General features: G+C 42.6%; 1 protein-coding gene across 1 annotated transcript; it reads right to left on the bottom strand.

The window, feature by feature from the left end:
* Positions 1-351: 351 nt before the first annotated feature.
* SERPINE3 (serpin family E member 3) lies at positions 352-18,429 on the bottom strand. Its single transcript, XM_062576572.1, has 8 exons — positions 18,280-18,429; positions 17,195-17,474; positions 12,827-13,063; positions 11,403-11,600; positions 6,616-6,814; positions 5,415-5,515; positions 2,240-2,326; positions 352-443 (listed from the first exon to the last, which is right to left on the bottom strand). The coding sequence occupies exons 1-8, from the start codon at positions 18,427-18,429 to the stop codon at positions 352-354; spliced, it is 1,344 nt and encodes a 447-aa protein (XP_062432556.1).
* Between the last annotated feature and the right edge of the window lie 5,911 nt (positions 18,430-24,340).

Raw genomic sequence — 24,340 nt, 5'->3', positions numbered from 1 at the left:
GGTGATACCAATTTGTGTACTAAATTGCCTGTGAAGGCCTGTCTCAAATCTTAGGGTATTTAAGCTTTTCAGTAAGATATTTATGGTGCCTACAATTATAATGAAAATCTTTTTAAGCACATACTAGATATATATTTAGAAAACTGCTGATTTAAATTCCCTGAATTCAAAGTTTACCACATCTTCCTTTTTTTAAAAAAATAAATTTTATCATATAGATTAAGCTTTGAAAGCAAAGCCCCTAGATGATGCTGACATTTCCTGGACTAAAGAACAGCATGTTATTTAGGAAGAACTTTAATATTGCTCCCAGCGCTACTTGTGGATGATTCTGCTGCTGAATTCAGAAATCTACATACCTGTATTAGCTTGCCTCAGGAAGAAAGTAAAAGGTCTATCTGCTTTGAAAATAGGTGTTCGAGATCTTTTGAGTAATACCATCGCTGCAATGCAATGAAGAAAACATTAGTGAAATGTATCCATTTTCATCCCGTTTTCTATACCATGCTCTCAAGCTCTGATGTTTCGTACCTTGGGTTTTGGGTTACTATGATATGCTAAGAATAATAATAATAATAATAATAATAAAAGCTTTTATCCAATTGCAAAGTCACTCTAGGTGTCTTCAGCAAGTCCGGGGTTGGGTGGCCGCCTGCAGAAGGTACACCTGTACTTAGCTGCAGGCGTGATTCTAGCTGGCTTTGGATTTCAAAGGTAACACGGTGTTGTCATCGTCATTTTTACAAACAAAAACTGCTGAAGTCCTACCATGCTATTGCCTGAGTGGTTAGCCAATTCCCAGCTGTGCTCTTCTGGGGGAAAAATAAATAAGGCACAAATGTATCCCCTTTTGTAAACGGGAAAGCAACAGCCAGGAAAACCTAAGTCATCCTGGAATTTCTCTGTTAGAGCTCTCAACAAAACCTAGGTATCCTCAACTGAGAGGATACCTAGGTGTATCTCAGACTGCTTTATGATCACCCTTCCCCTGTCTGGTTATGGATTAATTACTGCATTAAAACTATGTTCCTTCAGAATCATGGTGGCCCAGAAAGCAGTTATTGAGAAGAAGGCCTTGCTTAAATAAAATTTCACAGATGGGGACAATTATTCCATTTTACTTCCTTGTAGCTATGAAGCATTAATAATCTATCCTCCAAAAAGCCAAACGGATATGGATTATTTTAGTGAGCAGTTAGGACAACAGAATCCCATTGAAATTTCTGGTAAGGCTCAACAAAACTAGCCCGAGCAGCACCGTTTCCGTGCTCCAAAAAGAGGTGCGTGCTTTAGCATCTTTGCCGCAACAAGCCAGTGTGTGGCTAGATGCACGGCTTTTACGGTGAAAGATAAATATCACCATACCTTGTTAAACCACCTTCTTAGCTTGGTCTGACTGGAATTAATGGAAGTTCTGGCACTGGCTTCAGTGGGATGAAGATCGGATGTTGCCTACTGATTGCTGTAGCCTTAGCTGGGGTAGGTAATCAAAGCTACCTAGAAGCTTTTCTTTTGTATGGGAGTTACCAGAAATATTACTAAAAATACTGAAGCTCAATAAGAGAGAGAGAGTTTGGCTGAGCTGTTGTTTGACTAGAGACGGTCGTTTGCTGAGGCTGTAGGCAATGACGGGAGTTTTACTCAGAACTTCTCCTCCTCTTGCAGTTTCTCTTGTGGAAATGTCTCTGTTACCAGAAATGGCTGGACATAAACATCACCTTTCAAAGTACATAAAAAACTTAAGCCTATAACTCCTCCTTGAAGACAGAACTTCAACATCCCGAACGTCAGTACTACCAAAGGGCTCATCCTCAAACAGGAAAGAAACTCCCTGGTGGTTGAGGAGCTGTGGCTAAAACGTTAGTAGCCTTGTTTTAACTGCTTGTTTCTGTGGTCTGAGCGAGCAGATTTGACCGACAGAAAAAGCCATCATTTATTCTGTTAAACTAGGTCTCTCCTGGGCTGGTAAAACTGTTTTGCACTCAAACCTTTTAATGTCATTTTAAGATCAAACATAAAAAAAGGGGGAAGAGTTTTAAGGTTTCTTATGAGGAATTAACAGGGTGAAGTGGAAGCATGTTAACTACAGATGTTAAAATGTAGACGTGATATGGTGAAGAAGGCAGGTATATATTTAAATTTCAAAATAGCTGGATGTACGTGCCAGCATGCTTTGTTAAATCAAAGGCTTTAGTACGGTGCGGTGGTGATATGCAAAAAGTCTGTTTATTTGATTTACCTGTGGCTCCTGATGCCTTCGTACCATCTTCCGTTACTTCAATCTTTGCTTTGTGGATAGCTTCTGAAACATAAAGACTGCCTTGCTCTGACCAAAAAAAAAAAAAAAAAAAAAGTGAATAGTGACAATTATCTGAATCCTATTGCTAACACCTATTCTATCGAAATAATTCAACCATTTCTTGTGCAGAAAATCAGGTTTGTAAAACTGTCAGACATTTCATCTGAGCAACTAATTTAATGACTGAAACAAAATTGCCCAAGAGATTAACCTGACCGAAGAAGGATTTCGATGCCTTTGCCTTTCGCTGGAGCGATGCTGTCTACAAGCACCGTCATCTAATGCTGTTTGACTCCTGGCTCCTTTATTTTAAAAGATGAAACAAAGATTTAAAAAGATGAAACAAAACTATGGTTACTGGTTATTAAAATTCTGCAGCCCTTCTTACACTTCCTAAAATACCATTCTCAGGATACAACTGCTTACAAAATACTTAGTGCTTTGTAAGAAGAATACAGCTTTTGACAATGTTTAGCTTTCCAGGAACTTATTGCAGTAACAAGTACATGGTGCCCACCTTAAGACTTGTGAACAGATGCTGAATACAGTATATGTCACACACATTAGCTTTTCTTCTACCACAAAGTCCTTTCATGGGTTCCTTCAGCACTTAATGTTCAGAAAGACAGATGACACGGTATAAATCTACCTTTCAGCTGCTTTTCTGCATCCGTCTTCCATGCCAGCAAATCCTAGTTTCTAATTCTGCTTTTTCACAGGTCTGTCTGATAGGGACAAGTGCAGACACCCCTAAGCTCTGAGCTACCTTGATATCAAGGTTATTTTATTTCTCGGCACAGCTGAGATAATGCAACTACCTCACTTTTGGATCCAAGTGACCTCATGTCAACCTGGAGAATAAGCTAAAAAGCTCATGTGTATCTTGAATCTATCTACCCAAACATGTCCTGTGTCACAGAGTGCAGTTGCTTGATAGCCCAAGTGCCTTTGACTTCCCTCTAACATATGGATGAGCATAGAAGTTCCTGGGAAAGTATCATTCCTATGAATACAAAATTGGGATTCTTTCTTTCTTCCTGCTTGCAGGCATTTCTGCTGTTCTCTATTCATCCTTCTGACTGGCTTTCTGATCTGGGGAGGCAGGGGGACGGTGCTGGCTGTGCACCTGGAGGAGCTGCTCAGCTGTGCGTCCTCGCGATTCTGCTGGGAGAGCCTTCCGCTGCGTGGCCATGTCCACAGGTGCTTCGTGGTGGGAACCGGGCCCGGGCTGCAGAAGAGCAGCATGTAGGAACATCTTCAGATGTCAACACGTGAGGAAGGTGATGCTCATGATAGCTGCATTAGCTGAGCGACCAGCAGATTGAGAGGTCCCCCGGGCGACTGGACAGCAAGAGCAGAAGCTAGATAACACAGCGGGGACGACAAATGACTGCTGGATCAAGGAACCACTGGAAGGGAAACTAAGATAGAAAAATGCTGCTGTCCAGGAAGAAGGGGGCTTGGGCTGTGACGCGAAACGGAGCGTTGGAAAAAAAAAGGATTTTCAGGTACCAGGTGTCACCAGTCTGTTTCTCCCCAGCTACCACAGAGGGTAGAAGGCGGGGAAGGTCATGAGACTTTTCTTTTTTGTCTGAATATACGGACCAAGCCTGAATCATGTAGATGAAAAGAAGGAAATACTAAAAGAACACTCTGTGTCTCCGTCTGAATATTGTTCAGCCAAAAATCAGGGATGGAAGCAAGAAAGACAGAACTGTGGGGAGAAGCAGCAATTTTCAGTTAGATAAACTAATGTTTTGGAAAAAAGTAGAAGCTTTCAGGCATAAAGAAGCTTTTCCAGGTCTGAAATAAAGCAATAAATTTCTGTACTGAAAGTGAGCTGAGAGTAAATATTCTGAAAATTAGTTTCTGCTTCATCCTAAAGGCGGAACTGAAAACTTACCTTTTTTTTCTTTTTCTTCCAACTGTATCTATTGGTGGAATAACAACACAGCTCTTTCTTATAAACTCTGTTTCATGCAATTCTTAGACTATGGTGGCAATAACTCTACTGTTATAGAAGAGAACTGCATCATGTGAGGCCAGAATTGAAAAGGACCTCGGGACAGCCTTACTCCATAGCCCTGCCATGGGCAGGATCAAGCCTCACCCTGTATGGCGTAAAGCAAAATGCCACCAAGTTGCATATGTAGGAAAGAAGCTGCTTTAAGGTTACTAAAGTGCAATGAAGTTCATTTCCTCAAAGTATTCATCTTAACAAGCATCCCCTTACACTCTGAGATACATACTGCAATAAAACAACCCTACGTTGAATTCTAGAAGAGGTACCAAAAAAAGAAAAGAAAACAAAACAAAACAAAGAGAAGTGCCTGCCAAGGTTTGCCCCAGAAAATCAACTTTCTGGTAAAATCAAGGTCCTCTGAACTGGAGAAATCTCTTGCAGTTTACCTCCGTTACACAGGTTATCACAGGATCTCTCTGCATCTCACCTGGCAACTACCACTTCTGAGTCTTTGCTATGAGCAGGGATGTCCAAGTTGAAATAATTTACTTTGCTGGAGTAGTCAAAAATAAACAAAAAAACCCAAATAAATTAGATAATTTGGAGTCTTTTAGTATTTATTGGTATTTTAATAATTTAGTCCATTGGTTGCTGGCTTAGCAAGCCAAAGTATCACGGGTGCCAGCCAATATTGTTTGCAATGTCAGAAGCTGGAATAGAGACTTATTGAACCGGCATATAATCTAACTGCTAAATGACCACTTATAAATAGTGTTAGGAATGCAAATTGTACTAAGGCATCATCAAGCTCTGAATAAAAGTCTTCTTTCCAGGTCAATGCTGTTTTGCCAGCTTCAATCTTAAAAAAAAAAAAAAAAAAAAAAAAAGAAAGAAAGAAAAAGAAAGAAAGAAAAAAAAAGAAAACCAAAAGCAACCCTGTCTCTATCAGATTCTGCTTTCCCATAGAACCAAAGCTGGACATAGAAATATCAATAATAAAGATGAACAGCTGAATATGAATCATGTGTTGGAGTTTCACAGAGACAGAAGTACGATTAATTCAGGAGGCCCAGTCTGCTGAATCTCTCAAATATGATCTGAGAGTCTACAGCTATGCAGGCAATGATCACTTTATTCAGTAGAGTCTCTTACCTGAAATATCTCTAAAATCAGCGTTGATGGGATCAAATATATCTGTAATTCCCAAGGCAGAAAAAGCTGCCTTTAGGTCAAAATGGCTTTGGATACTGAATCTGAAATGAACATGATATAGATTTTATTTAAATGCAGGGTTCATAGCTTCGCAGCACTAAAAGGTGCAAAGGACACAATCTATTTCAAGGTGTCACATTTCATCCAAAGCCTGTCGCTTTAGGAGCCAAATGCTTTCCATCTGATTAAAACGTACTTTCCAGAAAACCATCTCGTCTTGCTCTGAAGACATTAACGGGCAGAACCCTCCACCGCAACCCCCGCAGCCAGGCTGCGTCTCCCCCTTCTTGACACACGAGCTTTGCGCTTCCCTGAATCTGCTCTTTTTTTAAAAAAAAAACAGTCTGCCTGGCTGCGGCAAAGGGCCCTTTGAAACATTTGCAAAAGATTAGCCTGGACGAAAAGGGAATGTTAACGCACAAATTGCTTCTCCGTGCTTCATTAGCATGGGGCAAGTACTGTACGAGCTGCGCGCTAGAGCCCTGCCATGCTAATGCACGAAGGCCCTGCTGCTCACGTGGGCGATGCACCTGATTCCTCGCGCTGCCCGGTTTCATCTGAGCAGCTGGTAGAAAGCGCTGCCAGGATACACGCGGTTCCTAGCAAAGGCGAATGAGTAACACGCGAAACGGGCAGCTGAAACCTGCGCGCGGAGAGACGGTTGTGGTTGGCGGGGGCTTCCGAATTCTTTTTTTCATATATTTTTTAGTGTACAAGTAAGCTGTAAAAATAAGTCTGTTTTTTTCTTAACTATATATTTACTATATATATATGTAGTATATATTTACTATATATTTTCTCTTCCTTAAGCAAAGAGAAGAATGGGGTGGGGGAAAGGGCCAAGAACATTTCTCTCTTTTCAGATCATTAGAGGATCATTATACCCCAACCAAATTTCAAGAAAGAAACGTAGAATCAACCCAATTCCCCTTTTTAGAGAGCACATAACATACCGGAAAGCGTTAGCATTCCCAGCTCACCTCTTCACAGCTCTAGCGAGGGTCAGAGCAGCTTTTTTGATGACGTGCTCGTAAGAACAAAGCTGAAAGCGCCTCGTTTGGTTTTGCTCGTGTCAGTGCTATCATACGTACTTCTGACAGCGGAAGTAGCAAAGCCCGCTTGAGCTAATCAAACCACTCACCGAGGTAGAAAAACGTCCATCTTCATCCTCTGCAAGCTGTTGGCCCAGAGGGTTACGGCTTTGGCAGAAAGGTGCGACTCAATCCGGGCCAGCGACGTGCTCCTGTGGCCGGGAAGCACCACGAACATGCTGATTTTCTCCCCGACGTACGGTAACTCCACCACGCTGAACGGCTCCAGAGACGCCGTCTGGAACTGGCCTGGAGGTAGGCAGGTATCAGCCTTATTTCATCACGCAAGTGAACGAACCCCGCTCGGGGGAGGCAGGTGGTTATATATATATATATACATACATACAGGTATATACATATATAAATATGGGGAGAAAAACATCCATGGCCATAACTGCAATATCTGAGGCGCCCTCTCAGCGGCACGTGGGTGCTTCGCTACCCTCTCGCATAGACGTTGCCCTCCTTGCTCGGAGTTTAGCAACGTCACTGAGTCGATGCCAGCAGCTGCCCTGGGCCTGCTCCTGCTGGGCTTATTCTCTGCGTTAACTGACAATTTTCTGCGTGATTTCCATCTTGCGTCTTTCACTAAAAATTTGCTACCGAAAGAAATTACAAAAAGAAAATGAGAAGTGTATTATTTAATTAGCTGAAAACTATTTTGCCCCATGTTTCCATCTTTGCTACCCATTAAAAATCAGTTTTAACCTTATTTCAGGAAATGAACAGCTACATTAAACCATAAATCAGCTAGGCTCATACTTATTTAGGCAGCAAATTTCTTGATTCTGAAAATCCAGGCCTAAAATCTATCAAAATCAGATGAAGGTCATAAAAATTAGATTAAAAAAAAAAAAAAAAGCTGTTGGGCTTCCAAACTTGTAAATAGTTATGGAACAACTTGCAACAACCATTTAAAAATATTGTTTGCTTTTTTTTTTTAAGAGATTCCTTATTTCAAAGAAGAATTAATCCAATGGACTCCCATTACACGGGAAAACAGATTCAATTATCACAATCCTCCTTTCCTATTTTATCTTCCGTTAATCCAATAAATGGCATTTCAAGGATGCTCAGCAATAGTCAGCAAGCAAAGAGTTAAAAATGTAAGTCGTAAGCAAGTGATCTACCACTGCTATTGCTGTAGGCCATCCAAAATACTGTATCTAATCTCAGCCATAACCCAGCTATTGTAGCTCTGTGTTCAGAGCAGATACTCGTGCTTTTTAAGAAGTCGGGTGTTGTGAACAGCAGAATATAGCTAGCTAATGTCCATAACCTCTACATATTTGCCCATAAATACATAATTACAGAATGTCTTGAACGTTCAACAGGCAACATTTGTTAGCTATGTGAATCCAGATTAGCTACGATTAATTGTTGGTTATTCTGCTAGATCAAATTTTAGAGCCTTAGATTTGCCCTCCTGCCCTGCAGCACTTAGAGGGAAGCGCTCTGTTGAAAACAACTTCCAACACATGAAATCATTTTGTTGAGAAAAGGCCTTCTGGTTCGCAGAGCACAAGCAGAGAAGATTTAGGCTTGTACCGCACGGGATGTGAACAGTTTAATCTATGCAAATATTTGATGTTTGCATGTTGTCCACTGAGGTTATAAAGACTTTATTTGCTAATTGAAAAGAAAAATGAGGACTTGAGATTATCGAGTGAGGACATTTAGCGTTCCTTACTCGAACTGATTTTGAGCCTCCCATAAGGATTATATATGCTAAACTAGTATCTAAATATAGAACAAACTGCTTGGAAAAAATGATTATGTTAAACAGCTGCAGTGTTTAAGAGGCACATGTAAAGAATAATTTTGGCACTTTCTTGATTGACCCTGCGCTGTTCTCTTCTACATGGCCACGCTGAAAGGATAAACAGAGCTGTAAATACCAAGATTGATAATTGCCACAGCTGATCTGCCTTTCTCTGCATTTTGCATCCTAATGTTAAACAACTGCTTTCATTTAATAACGAAGGAAAGTTATCTCCTGCATCTGTTTTGTTGTAGAAGACATGTCCTTTGTATTAATTTCAAACCGATTTGTCAGAAATGTTTCTAGCATTTCTAATGAGAAAGATTGAATCGACCCTATCAAATCTGACAATCAACAAATAAAAGGAAAAAATCTCTCCTTTCTACACTTCCCAAACATCTCTCCAGCTGTAGAGAGCTCACACACTTCAAACAGAATGAAAAGAAAATCCCAGTATTTTGACTAACTTTCTTTTTCTTTGCTATTTACTTCAGGAAGGGAAGGATGGAGTTCCTGTAGTTGTGGAAATGGCCAGACAATTACAACTAATAGTTTTACACCATGTTTACAAAGGCCTGGGAGGAGATATCTGGGCAGTTATTGCATCTCAGCTAATGAATTTCTGTTTTCTATCTATGATTTCTGCTTATGCTGTTCATAAGCACGGGGGACACCCTGCCTTCAGTCATTCTAGGTACCTTATTTTTCTATCTCTCCCTAAAAAAAAGACTACGTTCAGAGGCAAGGTTGGTTTCTGAGCTGATTAGCGTGTGCTCTTCCCCAAAAACCTGTTTGCTTGTTTGTTTAACCGAACAGTTAGTGAAGCGACGAAGGGCGACGCTATTCCAGATTTCACGAGTAGCGCCAGACCTTGCAATGCGCCAGTAACACAAAATCACCTGGGGCTGAATGACTGTGAGCTGCAGCGGTGGTTGATGTTACCTGAAGACGAAGATGATAAGGTTTAGGATCTGGAAAAGGCAAGATGTACTCCTCAGTAAAGTGACTTAACTTCCAAAAGATTTGAATGCACAAGAAGAATGGGAATTAGACTGTAAGTCGGAGATGCTAGCATGCTTGGGAGCTCGCACCCGAGCAGAAGGAGAAGCTGCAGGACACACAGCAGGTTCCAGGAGGAATCAGCACCACAAACAAAGGTGTGATGGTAAGGACAAGCTTGCAAAAAGAGGGCAAAGCGGTTCCTTAGATGAATTAAGGTTCAGAGGTTAAGAAGCGTAGAAATGAAGAGTGGCCAACTGTCTGCTTGATGTGACTGTTGCTCAGAGATGAAGATTTAGTCATACAAACAACAAGAGGGGGGAAAAAAGCATGAAAGAATGGTGCTGCTGAGCACTGAGAATTTTAGAATTTCTTAAATTCATCCCAATTACTGTGCTGGAACTTATGGGAAGGTATTAATTTGATGATACATCGTAGGATAATGGTGACGTACCTAATGGAAATGAGCAAAGGACAAGAGAAATCAGAATGTCAGAGACGAAAAAGCCCCTCTTGAACTACTTAACTACTTTTTTTACTCACAAATAATAATCTGGGACCTGAATGACCATCATTCCAGAACACCAAAAGAACTCGGATGTGAATTTGCAATGGTGCTAGCAAAGATTTTTAATAATTCTATAGATTTAGAGGTTGTGTCCCATGACTGGGAAACAGGAGCATATTTGTAAAGAAAAAGAAAGTGATCTGGGAAATTTTAAGTCTTTATTTGAAAAGTTCTAAAACATGCACTGGAGGAAAGAATAATGAAGTCACAAAGAGAGATATAGGGAGAGATAAACTGTAACATCAGATAGGCCAAAACAAGCAAATCTGTGATGTTTTTTGACAGGATAACTGTTTTGTTACATAGGAGAAAATCCAGCTAACTAGTCTTAAATAAAGTATTAGACTTAATTTTACCAGGACACTATTTACAAGTAGAAGTGGTGGTGACTACCAGAAGGAATGAAAGGTGGTGAGCAACTGCTTGAAGAGGAGCCAGCTATGAGCTATGTTAAAAGCGGGGTTTCTGGGTTGAGAAGAGGTTACCAATAGTTTTCCAAAGTACTTTCAATATCCAAGAAGACTTTCGTCAGAGAAGAACAAAGAATATAACTTGATGACTGGAGTAGTGGAAACACAATGATGCTTCAAAAACACAAGACAAGACATGTATTTATGAAGATTTTAGAAAGTGAAGGAAGTTGGTACAATTTAAAGGGAACTCTAGAACTAAGTGGAAGAATTTCTGATGGTAGGAAATGAAGCCTGCAATAAACAAACTCATCTTTGGGTGAACAACCCATGTGCTCCAGACTTCTGAAAGGAGCATACAAAATAACTTATTTGCCCTGCATTTATACTGCTTCAGCCCCATACTGACGGCTTCCACTGGTTGGATATAAGGCCCAGCAAAACTCCTCTTGTCTTTGTTGTGGACTTCGGCCTTGAAGATTTGTTACCATGCCTTGGAGACGGGTTGTAACGAGAGACAAGTGGGATGGGTGTGCAGTGCCAGTGCTCACGGTGATGTTAACCTCCCCTGGTGGCTTATATGCTCCAGGAGCAAACAGTGATCAGGTTTGGAGGCTGCAGGAAACATCCACCCTGCAGGTCAAATTTGGTAGGGGCTTGATCTTGTTTTGGTTTCTAACTGCTCCTTTGTTACGGGGCCGGATGTGCTCCTTAGGGTCCTTTGGCAGCTTTGTTTAACAACCTCCCTCCTGTTGCAAGGGACTTTGTGTACGATGGCACCCTTAGGCTCGCCTCTTCCCTTCTCATGGCACACAACACTGGTGTCTTTCAGATGTGTGCTACAGCTGACAGGTCTGTTACGGGTGGCTGGGAGGGATGGGCATGGACAGTAGATGTTTTAGGAACCATTTTGAACCAAACATCTGTTTCATAATTGCCTCTGGTTATAGGGAGTCGATTCATGGTCTCTTCATTTTATGGGATTTCTTTATTCCAAGCTGGGAAAAGACCACATCTTAGTACAGTGGTTATGGGAAGTCAATACATGAAACTCTTCTATGTTGTATAGTATACCAGATCTGGAACAAGGATAGCTACCATAGTTAACTTCAGCTGTGTGATGCATTGTAGGCACTTTCAGGGTTGAGCCCTCTGCTGTAGTAAAAGGCAAGATCTGGGTGTCCATGAAGGAAAATTTCTTTTGCCACGTGCTTTTGAAGTACATGGTGCTCACCACAGCGATTTGATTGAGAGGCAATGCAGCTGTCTCCAAGGACATGCTGTGGACATCTCCATCTGCACAGAAGAGAGAAGGGGGGAGATGCACTTCACACTGCATACACAGACATAAAGCCCAGGTCTGTATTAGTAAGTAAAGCATCAGGTCAGGACCTCTCTCTGGCCCTAAAGGTGAGAGACATGGCACGATTTCACCCAGTTAAGCCCTCTTTACCCCACCTGAACATAGCTCTAGTGCCCGTTGGCCCATCTTGGGCATCTCCTTAACTGAGGTCACGTTAGGAGATGCCATGGGCCAAAGTCATGCAAGGACTGCGCTAATAACTGAACAGCCTGGACAGCAGCAGGCTGTCGCTACTCATCGTTCAGGGCCCTGGCCCCAAATCAGTTCAGTAGTATTGACCTAGCTTGAAACTGGTGATATGTATTTGGCAGACAAAGCTGAGACCCTAATTATCCCCATCCCTTTCTTAATTGGCAATTTAACTGATCCTGTCGTGGGTTTCTCAGAGCTTTTTGAAAGTGTGATCCACTCTTAATTCATCAATATTCATGGGACTACCAGATTATGAAGTCCCATTTCTGCTCTTGGTTCTAGAGCAATATTTTTCTCTCATAAAGTTGGATCACTTATTACAGTTCATTTGAGAGGAATAGAAATATTTTTTTCAATGGCAGCTTTAATGTGTGTGTGTTTAAAATCATATTACTTTTAAACATGTTGATAGCCACATTAATACTTGTGTAACTTCAGTCAATGGGGCAAATCAAGAATTAATTTGGTCTGCTGGTTCTAATGACTTTTCTTTCAATTATTTTTTCATTAACATTCAATTTAGTTTCATTACTTTTCTTGCTTGTGTGGAAAGCAAATTCTTTTTATTTTCCATTTTGACTTCAGAGCCTGAGTGCTGAGCTTATTGCCCTGCGTATTCCCCACAGCAGCATGGAAACATCCAATGCAGCAGACTCAGTCCCTGGGGATCTTGGCTGCTCCTCATTAAAACTCAGGACACTGCAAAGAATTGCCATTTAAAAAATTAGAGAAATAAGGCCAAATGGGTGTTGGCTCGATATTGCAAATTTGTACCGACAGATTCAGCCTTAGTCCATGTTCTCTCCTCACATTAGAAAAAAGCAACAGCACAGGGATTAGATTGTGAGGCTCCCAGTCTGGGTTTATGCAACCTGGAGGGTGGCAAAAAACTTTATATTGGTTAAATGCAGGATCTCTAGTTCCTCTCATTTTACATTTTCGTCCTGTCCAATCATTCTTATGTTACCTCCAGTGTTGCTGGTAACCCATTCCTGTATTTGGGCTGCAGTGGCGTTAGGGTCGCTGAAGTTGGCTTGCTGCAGGCTGCTGTTCACCCAGCACGCGGTACATGCAACGAAGTGGGGCAAGAGCTGAACTCCTGCTTGCACAAAGAGAGAACAAGCCTGCTGGACCGTGGTGCCTTGGCTGGAGCTGCCGGTCGCCCCTTCATGCGCCGCGTGCAAGAAATCCTGCACGCTCTGATCTGCCAGGCAAAACAAAAGGAAATACTGTGATTATCATGTTGAGGCTAAGAACAGCAGAGACGGTGTCAGGGCTTGGCAGCTCTCAGCTCCAGTGTTGACACCAGCGGTCCTCTGAAAATTAAAGCAGTATAATAACGGAAGCACCCTTCACTGTCAAGCACGGTGATGCACTGGACACGGCAAAGCACGCTTCATATTGCTGTGGAAATCACTGTGGTGCAATACGCCAAGCGGCTGATTTCACGCCCCAGTCTGCCTCGCTCCTCTATGGGAACACAACTCTTATTTCATAAGGAATGTTATTGTCTTTTTTGGTCCTGCTCTGAATTCCCATGATTGAGATCTGGTGCCTCTGGCAGTGGCGGGCTGAGCACCCAGAGGCCCAGTCCTGCTGTCTCCCTTTCTTGCCACAATCGAGTCCACCCATCCCAAGAAGGCATCTCTCTGACCACCCCCGGGCTGTCTCCGCTCCCCTGCACTCCCACTTTTGTTTTTTCTTTCTCGAAGGATGGTGCCCCAAGCTGGTGCGGTATACCAGATGAGGCCTGACAGTGCTAGCTAGAGCTGATAGTTTGCTTCGTGTGAGTTACAAATGACTCTTCTGTTTACACAAATCACAACATGAGGCATGTTTCTGAGCCGTGATTGTGTTTTTCATTCATTGTTCATTTTTTTTAATTCCAAAGACCCCTCCTTCAGGTCCTTTTTTGAAAAACTGCTCTTTAGCCCCTTTCTCCCCCACTTGAGCAGATAAATAGTCCTTCCAGATGTAGAACCTTTCACTTGTCATTATTGAACTACATCCTATTTATTTCACACATTCCTCCAATTTGCCAGGATCATTATAAATCCTATTTCTGTGTTCCAAAATGCATGTAGCAACTCCTATCTCAGTGTCATTCAGAAATTCAATAACATATTCCCTAGTGCATTGTCCAAACTGCTAATGAAAATAGTTGAGTAGCGCCCCAGTGTCCTGTTCATGCGGAGTTCAAGGTAGTTCATGGTAGTGGCTTACGTGACGGACACAAGGTTGAGGTGTGGGCCAAGCAGGGACAGGACTCTTGTCATCTTGGTGAATCTTGTGTATTTGAAATCAAAAAATTTTCGGACAGGATTCTCTGAAGGGTGATTTAGCAGCCATTTCTGCTGGTTGTTAGTTTGCTCACGCTGGTGGTTTGTAATGGATTGGCTAAGACTGAGGTGACCTCCCAGTGCATGGGACTTGCACCCAGTGTAAGTGATGCTGGTGGGCTCTGTGTCAAATCTCCTTGTGTTCGTGGTTCAGTCCCTTTCTCGTGTCCGTTGTCATGCATCAGAGGTGACCTGCTTACACTTGCCACATTGAAGTCCTAGATTGTCCATCACCTCCAAGAAGTTATTAAGAGGTTCCTCCTCTTGTAAATAAAGTTTCTGTGAGAATGGGGGAAAGTTTGGAGGACTGTTGTTCTTCAGTGAAGAAATCAGTGTCTCTTGGCTCAGTGGGACTACTAGGGCCTCTCCGATTTCCTGGGCAGACAAGGCACCAGCTCTCAGGGGTCCTAATTCCTGTGTGAAATCTCGGCAACTCACTGCTGAATAGCAACTGTTCGCCACCTTTCCTAGGAGGCCAATATTGCACCTCTCACTTCTCCAGGGTGCTGTGCTCAGCTCAGCTCAGGTATTTCTCTGCCTCAGCCTGAAACTCCAGGGCCTCCTGGGCAGCTCACATGTATCCAGCTCCCCCAAAGTGGGAAATTTGTGTCTTTCTGCTGTGACTCCAGCTGGAAATCTTACGACTCCAGAGAGACCATACCTTGATGGGGTAGAGGGGGAGTTTAATGTATACCATATGCTACCACTTGAGAATACAGTGCATGTTTTCTAACCTAATAGTGTCCCTTTAATAACCTGGGACCCGGTTAATAACGTAACCTTTAAGACCTGTATGAAGTTTGGTATTAAAATTCAGACCTATTACTTTTTAAGGGATGAAACGTTGGACTCCTTGAACAGATGTCAAGAAAACTTGCACAGTTTGAGGTGTAAAGTGCTTTTCTTGTGTGTTTTGCATTAGTGCGCTAGCATTTGGCAAGCTCTTTTGAGGATGTAAGAAACCAAAGATGGTAAATTGGAAGCAGATGTTAACAGGAGGTGTGGTATCCTGAGCTTGTAACTTCAATAATATCAAAGCACTTAGCTAGCCAAAGTCCTGAATTTTTACTCAGAGAACAGTTCAAAATTGCTTTAAATATTCTACCATGGATAACATAAAACAGCAAAGAGAAAATATTTTAAAGTATTTCATTTTGTCTGCACTGCCTAGAGAGACATCTCTTTATAGATTATTTTCCTTAGTACTAGAAAGGAGGTGAGCGAATCTTCCAAACATTAGAAGAAGATTACAAGTACATGTAAGAGCTGATTCTCCCTGTATGATGACTGAACCATCAACGTTTTCATTGTTTTCAGCCTGCTAAGTTTTTTTTACCTTGTCCTTCATTGTTGTTGAAGACAGATCAACAAAAACATTAATAATGCAAACATCTAATAGAAGAACAGAATTTTAGCAGGTATGCATACATATATACGATAAGGTTTTACTGAGCTGATAGGAAATGTGATCTAATTATTTGATTTACTTATTTAGTTTTAAACATGCTGTTGGTTGCCTCCTGGATGGAGGCATTACTAGAAATGTGCTGTTATAACCAGTAGCAGTAGATCTCGTCCTACTTTATTTTTACATTCACACATTAATATACTGAAAGCGAAAAACTGGTAGCTTGCGACATACACTACTAAAATGGTGAGAAAACATCTCTTTGGCATTATGTGCCATAAGAAAAGAAGTAGGACACCCAGCAGAAGAGTTAGCAGGATGTTAAGAACCTCCACACTTCACGTTGTATTTTGTGTGGAGATTTGTACCTCAGTTTCACTGTGCAATATTCTTGTTAAGGTTCTTTCTTAATAACTGAGTCCCGACATGACAAGAAGTGAGGCAATTAGCAAGGCACAATCTCTGTGTAAATGAATGTCCTTTAAAATGACCTTGCAGAGTCTGCAGAAAGAGGAGTCTTATAAGCAAGGCTTCATTTCATCGGCTGCTCGTAATACAGGCGCACAGCCCTTGTGTCAGCACACGCAGCAGTATCTGCGTGTGTTTGTTAATATTATTTTGTTGGTTTTGACTATGAATGATACACAGAAAGGCAATAAGGACTAAGGTAGGTTACCACACAGGATAGTGGATTGCTGTGGATTTTCTTTTTAGTTTACATAGGAAAGTAAATTTTATGCTGAGAAATAGTGACGTCACCTCTATATGTGTCTTGTATGCAAGCTGCAAGTTTTGAAGATGAGGCAGTAATTTGCTTTTCAAAAACTTTGGCCCCATAATGTAAAATAGTTTTCAATACATAGTATGAGATGACAGGATAATCCAGAGTTAAAATGAAGACAGCATCCTTCAATTCAGCTGACTTATTGCTAGATTCCAAGACATCTGCCTTTTTCATATTCCTTCCAGATTTTCAGTGAGCTTTTTATTTTAGTCTGCTTTCAGGAAAAAATGCAATTGCACCATCTGTCTGTCCATGTATCTCTCTGTCTGCCAGTCTCCTTCTAAAAAATTATTACTTTTTGCCTTGCTGGCCAATTGTAATAAAAATAGGAAAAGGAGTAGAGTCTTCAAGGTTATTCACTTCCCCCAGATTTCATACAATTTGCCGGGGGCACAGGAGAGGAAATGATTGCTGCAGTGGTGGGAAGCTTGGTGGCATCGTGGGGCCGTCAGGTAAGGCCGCAGGAGGCTGGGGCACACCGCGCACCAGAACCCCTCAGGAAACCAGGAGCAATTCTGCTGGCTTGGAAGAAGTTGCTCTAGGTGGAGTTGTATTTTGGTGCAGTAAGGGTAAGCACTGACAGATGAATACGTGCATATAAACTACTGAGTTTCCACTGTCCACTTGATACCTAGCTAGCAAATATGGAGAAAATAATCCTGAATTACCTCTTGCAGTGCCTGTTAATAGGACAGAAGTTCAGTACAGTGTGTGCAATTGCTGCCTCCTTAGTAAAGCCATGAACTGACTGCAAAGTGCAAGGCAATCACTATCAAGAAATATTTTTTTCAAATAGTACATTACCATGAATGCTGTATCCTAGGGCATCCTGCAGCTCTGTAAAGGTATTTCCTTGAGCTCCACACTGCAGCAGCTCCAGGGAAACCGCCACGCTGGCTGGTGACACCACTAGGTTGGTTCTGTTCTCTGCTTCAGCCATGTGCTGGTAGAGGTTGATGGCAAATTCAGTCTTCAGCTCTTTCAGCTCACCATGGGAGAGGCAGTCGCCCTTGGTTAAGCAGCAAGCAGACAGGATGAATGCAGCGAAGAAAGTGGGCAGCATGAAGGCAAACCAAAGAGCTGTCTCCACCAGATAATCATACCTGCAATTAATAATAGAGATCTTTAGAAAAGCAGCATGCCAAGGTGACAGAGGAATTTTCTCTTTACATCAGCATTAAACTACCACTTGCTATCGTAGTGACTGCTAGTGTAATACTTGTCCAGACCTCACCAGTACCTGTTATAAAAAAATAAAGTGTAGAGACTTATTGATCATCTATTGGCTAACAAGGACCAGACTTTTCCAGATGCTGTACCAATATAACATGGGTAACCATTAGAGTACACTGAGGCACAGTGCCCATCCATTTAAAATCTAGCTACCTGCAGGTACGATGAGACACCTAAATGAAAGCCACCTATCCTCTGGGGTGCTGAGCCTCTGCAGCTCTCTTCTGCTCCACCAGAAAAGGTGCCATCCCCAGCCTGTCAAGGGGAGGGCCACCCCTTGGGAGGTGCAGGTCTTCAACTGTGAGCTCCAGGTTGGGGCTTAGATCTAAGTTTGCAAAAGCTGGCTGAAAAATACACTCCTCTGATTCTCCTTGTACGAAATATACCCCGGTGAAAAAAAAGGTGGTAATCGCAAAAGGCATCAATACCTGCTGCACAAAATCACTGCTTAGGATTTTTATGGGAAATCAGGCATTGGTCAATGTTCTATTGAGAGAGACATAGATTTGTATGTAAAGAAAAAAATGCTGAAATGACAGAATAGCTTTCTTTACAGAATTTTGCAGTATACAAATACATTTTAAAAAATATGGCACCTTCTTTTCCTTCAGGATTTTCTACAAATCTCTCTCTATGCCCTTTGCGCTAGAGAGCACCTCTAATGCCCGGTATTTACTCACAGTTAGCTCTGTTAAATTGTCTTGCCTTTCTGGGTCCTTCTGGGTGTCTGAACTGAAGCTGTCTATGTACGTCTTGTCTCCTCCTTTAATAGGTAACAGAGGAAAGACTAAGTCATGAGACTGCATTTAAAGGCATAGTCAGTGATCAGGGTCTCTGTCGGCGATGTCTGTACCACTCTGTCCAAATTCCTGTAGGCTCCAGGCTCTATGGAGAGCCAGGCAAAGCAGCATGCCACTGACCAGCAAATCCAAGGCAAGGAACAAAAAGGTACACATGGAGATACGGTCAGCAGCTTCCTCTCAAACACTGCTCAAGCCTCATTAGGCTTGTGACCTGCTGGTACGAAGCAAGGCATCTCCTATCTCTCTTCCCACCCCCTCCTTCTTCTATGTGAATTCCATTGATTCCTCTGCCACAAAGGGGAAGAGAAAGGGCTCTCTGTGTACCAGGCACATAGTTATTTTTTTTCCACTTTGAAATCTTATTCAGAAATCCCATGCAATTAAAATGTCTTTATTTGCTGTGTGTGTGTGGTTTTTTTTTTTTTTAATACCATCCCAAATTGTAAGATTTTTATTTACTCTTTAGTTTCTGGATGGAAAGAAACAACAAAGCAGTGCGCTTGAAGGAGACCAAATGAGGAAAGAGCAGCTTGGAATGAGCCAGAATCAGAATACCTGGGGTTGTAACCACTTTAAAGACAATTTCAGATGTTCTTGGCTTTCCACATGTGACAAGATGAAATCCTGCTTATCATGTTCACAGTCTCAGCCTCATAATAGCATCTAAGGCAAGCAGGAATATAGCCTAAAAAATGTGTAAAATGCAACCTACCAATGCAGAAAAATATCTATTTTCTGAGTTATTTTGCAGTGCACATTTCTGTAACATTCCGTTGCAACTAGGAAAGAAAACACAGAGAAAAAGATCATTATAATAAAGTAAATGTGTTTAAGTGCCACTGTTTTCTCTTTAGCAGGGAAGGCCCAGCCATTCACTTGAATCAAGGCCCAAAGGAGCATCAGAGCAATGGGCAGCTCTTGTTGGACTTGTGCCATCCCTCTCTTCCTGCTGTTTTTAGATGACAAAATAAGTGCTAATACAGGGTACTGTATCGGCAGTCTGGGATTTAGATCATGTTCATGGTAGGACAGATGAAGAAGGGCAAGATCAGGACAAGTGAGCATGCAGGTCTTGCCATTGATTTCATTGGTTTTGATGCTGAAAATTATGGGTAGGCTTAAGAGAAGTGTTGGAAGGATCTTTCTGCTGAAGATCATCACTCATTAGCGATGTCCATTCCTTGCAGACGGTTATTGATTAAACTGAGGCCATCAAATGATTTCTCAAAGGGAGTTGTTGCCAGATAAATTGTTTCTGATCTCTGGTGAGGACCGGACACCTGGATTTGACATGATATTGCCAGAAGCTCTAGGACCTATGAGGCATCTGCTCTGGGCCCTATGTCTCTAGCCCATATGTCCTCACAGAGGGGACTTTTAGAAATTAGCCTGTTTGTTTTAATAACCATTTCACCCTACACAAACCTGCTTTGGGAAAGGAAAGGTGGGGAGGCCCCTCAGCAGCATAAACAGATCTTGCAGACAAGAAGAGGTCTTAAGGAAACTGAAAAGAATCATTACTGCTTAAAAAAGCCCTGAGGAATAAGGTTGAATAATTAATAGAAAAGAAAACTCATTAGGGAATGATCGGGGTAAAAGGCAGCAGAACAAGAAGGAAGGGAGAGTCTGGAAAACTAGCTATAACTAAAGAAAAAGTGTTGAGATACAGGGAGAATATGAACATGGGGGATATGAATGTGGTGAAGGCCCAGGGAAGCTTGTGACCCTTCTGGTTAGCAGCCCCAGTGTCTAGGTTTTACGTTCCTCATCCCCAAATTGGGTCCAAACCCCAGAGCTGGTGTCTGAAGAGCTGCTGGTGCCACATGAGGGTGAGGCAGAAGCCAATGCTACCAAGCAGGCCAGTAGCTGAGTGTCTGGCTGTGGACCCTGGACAGGAGCTTCCTATCCGTAGATCCCAAGCCTGGAGCCTGCCAAGCAGCAGAAGCATGAAGGCACAAACAGACATTTCACTTTAGACAAGGTGATGGGGCTGATCTGACTGGAGTTAGCCAGCTCAAACACTAACCAGCACGAGACAGTTCCCAAACTTAAGATGTTACATTTGCCCAGCTGCCAGGAGAAGCGACAGTCTGGCCCGGGGCCCTGCAGGCCCATGCAGTTGAGCTTCACTTACTGCATTTGTCAGATATGTTCATGGCAGCTGTGTTTTGTGCTGCACTTGACACTGTCGGCAGGTTTTTGGGTGTACCTTGAGCACATCTGTCAGGTTAGACCTCTCCAAGGACCTCTGAGCCCCCTCTAACAGCTGTCCTAATCCCACAGGATGAGCCACAAGCAAGGAGCTAACCTGTGCCAATGAAGGTAGTTTGAGGGATACTCCAGGGGCTACAGACCTTTTGGGCCAATTACAGAAATTTCAGGTCAGAAAGAAAGGTGTCCTGGGAACTGTGGAGACCTTAGGGTCTCTAAGGGTTGAGCCATAGTTGAACAGGATTCTGGCTCCACTTTAGGATTCTTTTTAGGGTCTTAAAACTTGTCCAAGTTTAAGCATTACATCCTTGTTTGAGTCTTAATCTGGATAGGCATCACAAGGCACTGAGGAAAATACTGATAAGTTTTCTAGAAAACATTTTATTTTGAAATGGAAAAGCTTTTTAAAAAAATGCAGTTAGTGCTCAAGATGTCTTTTCGAAGACAGAAAGGGGCAGAGGAAAAAGCTATATTGTGAAATACTTCTTGACATTGAAATGACTTAAACCACCTCTGAGGGAAGTGATAAAAGGCACAAATCTGGAGATCTGGAGAAAATCTGGAGAAAATATGGCCTCATAGTGCGCTGGTTGGAGGCAGGAGCATGTGCAGCTCTGGGCTCTGTGGAGCTTGGAGGTTCTGGAGAGAGCACAACCTCTCTTCTCAGTGACCTGACCAAACCACTGCATTTGGGAAAGAAAACAGCATGGAGCCTCCCTATCTGTGAGCAAACTGCCAACTAGGAACAAGACTGGGGTGAAATGTATCCAAATAAGACATCTCACAAAGATCAGTGGAACGGGACACCAAAGGCTGATGGAAAGTGCTGGGGAGAAGCTGTGGGTGACAGCTTCTTTTGCCAGTGGGTTTGATCTTGTCAGTCTCTGTTGTGTACAAAAGCTGTTGCCGTAAGAGTCCCCCATGTCCTTCTGTGAGAACATCATTGTGAACAAGAGGTCAAACCACCGAGCACTAATAAATGCTGCTATATGTGTCTGCACTATGTCTGATGTGAAAAATGTGCAAGAGCAGAAAGAACGGAAAAGGGAAAGAAATGAGAGCAGAGCTGGGGTGGGAGAAACACGGTCAGAGAGCAGCTCTTCTCCTAGCTCGCCTCTTCAAGGTCTTTGGGGGCCAAATTCTGTTCTCCGTTACAGGATTGTGAATTCAAGTATCACTATCAGGATAAAGTTAGATCTTGTGCTACCTGTGGCGGCAGGTACCATGATTTGGCCACAGCTGGGTGCCTACATACTGTACATCCTTATAAAGAGGATAGCTACACAGGTTGGCTCCTTGTGCCCCTTCACTCTTGCACATTGGGTTGGGGAACCCTGAGGAAGGAGGCACAGGAACTGGCAGCAGCATCCAGCTAAACCACAGGAAGCAGCTAAAAGTTGCTGCACTAAAATGTGGCCCTGGAGAGAAAGGCACAGTCTACATGAACACTGTGCACAGAGGGAGATTTCTCTGCAAGCCTTTTTTCCTCTCCCAGGGGACCAGACTTTGTATTAATTTGTATTAATTGTTTAAATTACATTATTTGCTCCTAATAAAGTGAAGCCTTGAGTTTGGAGTGCCCACTTAAAGAAAAAGGGGAAAGGAGAAGTTCTGCTTTTAGGCTCTGGCCAACCTGGGCTCCTGCTGCACTAACTTTACACAGCAATTCAGAGCGGAACTGAGCCCAAAGAAAAGCTGGAAAAGAAAAAGGAGAGAAGGCAAGCTGTGAAGCAGGCTTTTCTCTTTAGAAGCACCTCATTTGCTTTCCTGTATCAGGTTCAGTCTTCAACAACCTTTCTTTTACTCTAGGAAGACAACTCTGGTATCAGCAGAATTACTGTAGATTTACCCCATCATAAATGAGAAAGGAATTTAGCCTTTTGTCTGTGTCTTTTTTTGTGCTTGCTTTCTCTAAAATATATAACCCCTGGGAAATTAAATTGAATCCAGACCAGCTTCCTTTCTGCTTACCTCTCTGGTCCACAAGAGAGCTCTCATTGCAAGATACCAACACATTCATTCAATTAGGAAATAGGTTCTGCTGAATTTCAGGATAAGAAAAATTTGCAACACGATTACATATGGAGATTATTCTGTGGGGAGGCAGCTGGCTGTGGAGCTGTGAAACACTTGCCAAGCAAGTACAAGCAAATTTATTTACAGCTATCCATGTGTCATATAAAAACCACTGCTGCCTCTGCCTCTTGAACTGCCCTTCTACGAGGGCATGGAGACAAAATCCAGCCCTTCAAAGGACAACTACTGGAGACAAATGGAACAACTCAGTGCCATTGTAACAAGAATTGTTATAGTGTGAAAAACTATACAATCAGCTACACAGTGAACCGTTTCCATGGGATTATACTAAAAGAAAGAATAGTCAACGGACCCTATTAAAACAGTGGACGCTCAGACCAAACACCACTCCTTCCTGCAGGAGCTCCCCAGCACTGGTGTGATGAGGAGCCTTGGGGCCGCTGGGAACTTGGGCTGTCTCCTCTGCGCATCAGCTGAAGCAGGTCCTTGGCTTCGCGACGTGGTGGCCTTGCTCATCCCCACATCGTGTGGTGTGGTAAAGGGAGGACAGGGAGCACCACTGTGAAGACCACTTGCCATGCACCTGGAGGGTCAGCTCCTGTTGGAAGAAGAGTCTTTAGCACCTGGGTCTATGGGGCAGCAACAAGGGCTTTTTGGTCACTCTCATAAATGAGACTGGCTGTTGCTATAAGCTATATGGCAGAGGGGCAATGACGCAGGCTGGTGATGTCCAACTTGCATAGCTCTTGGCTTTTGGTCCCCTTCAGCTCCTAGGGCTTTGAAACATGAATATCATGTTTTGTGCTTTCTTTTTCCAGTATCTGAAATAAAGTGATTGGCATAATGGAGAGGCATTTTGCTAGCACACCCTGAAGGACTGTGATCCCTGCTCTAGGAGATGCTTGGTTGCAAGGGCAGTTGACCTGACATAGGAGGACCCAAGCTCAGTGCAGTCTCATCCACGGAAGCTTTTGCGAACAGTCCTTGAATAAACCAGCCCCTGAACTCTACCCAGGGCAGTTGTGGAGAGGAGTAGTTGGAGCAGCCCAGAACTGAGCCATGCAGCAAGCTGACAAGTGGTGTGAGCTATCAGGGAGCCAGTGCTGGAGTCTGCTCCATTTTTTCATGCTGCAGGATAGGTATCTGGATGGCTTGTCTTCTGCAGCATGCCAAATGGCACCTTTCACTGACAGAAAGGGAAATAAAGCAAGTAGGAGTTCCTCTTTCACTGAAATGGGGTCAATATTTTAAAACTGATGAAATGACACAAATTTCCTCAGACATATGTGCCCACTGAACAAGAGCCCAAATCAGGTCAGTCTTCTGATACTGACTGTTCACGTTAGATGATTTTCAGTAGGCAGAATTTAAAAGGGCTGAGAAATAATCAGGATACAATCACTTTTTTTTTAAGATAGATGAAACTTGTTTGAATAAAAAAAAAAAAGAAAAAGAAAAGTTGACAGAAGAGACAGTAAAGATTTTGTACATCCTCATTTTAATCCAAATAGTTCTCCTGTGCATGTCTCATAGGGGAAGATGGCTTAAGAAGCTCTGTTTGGCAAAACCAATGTGTGAGCTCTGAAGAGATAATCTCAGCTCTTCATCATCCCATGTATTTCCTATAGTGTTACATAAAGATCTTGGTAGTAAAGCCTGGTCCCTG

The sequence above is a fragment of the Rhea pennata genome, chromosome 1, assembly GCF_028389875.1.
Source record: "Rhea pennata isolate bPtePen1 chromosome 1, bPtePen1.pri, whole genome shotgun sequence".
Classification (NCBI taxonomy): domain Eukaryota; kingdom Metazoa; phylum Chordata; class Aves; order Rheiformes; family Rheidae; genus Rhea; species Rhea pennata.
This window is presented reverse-complemented; position numbering and strand designations above follow the sequence as displayed.

What these genes read in the sequence shown, in the direction of transcription:
- SERPINE3 (XM_062576572.1), bottom strand. Translation starts at nt 18,429, where the DNA reads ATGCAGTCTCATGACTTAGTCTTTCCTCTGTTACCTATTAAAGGAGGA. An exon ending in GTAAATACCGGGCATTAGAG is followed by an intron (nt 17,475 to 18,279) that starts GTGCTCTCTAGC and finishes TATCTGGTGGAG; the next exon opens with ACAGCTCTTTGGTTTGCCTT. An exon ending in CACAGCTGAAGTTAACTATG is followed by an intron (nt 6,815 to 11,402) that starts GTAGCTATCCTT and finishes GCCTACCTCCAG; the next exon opens with GCCAGTTCCAGACGGCGTCT.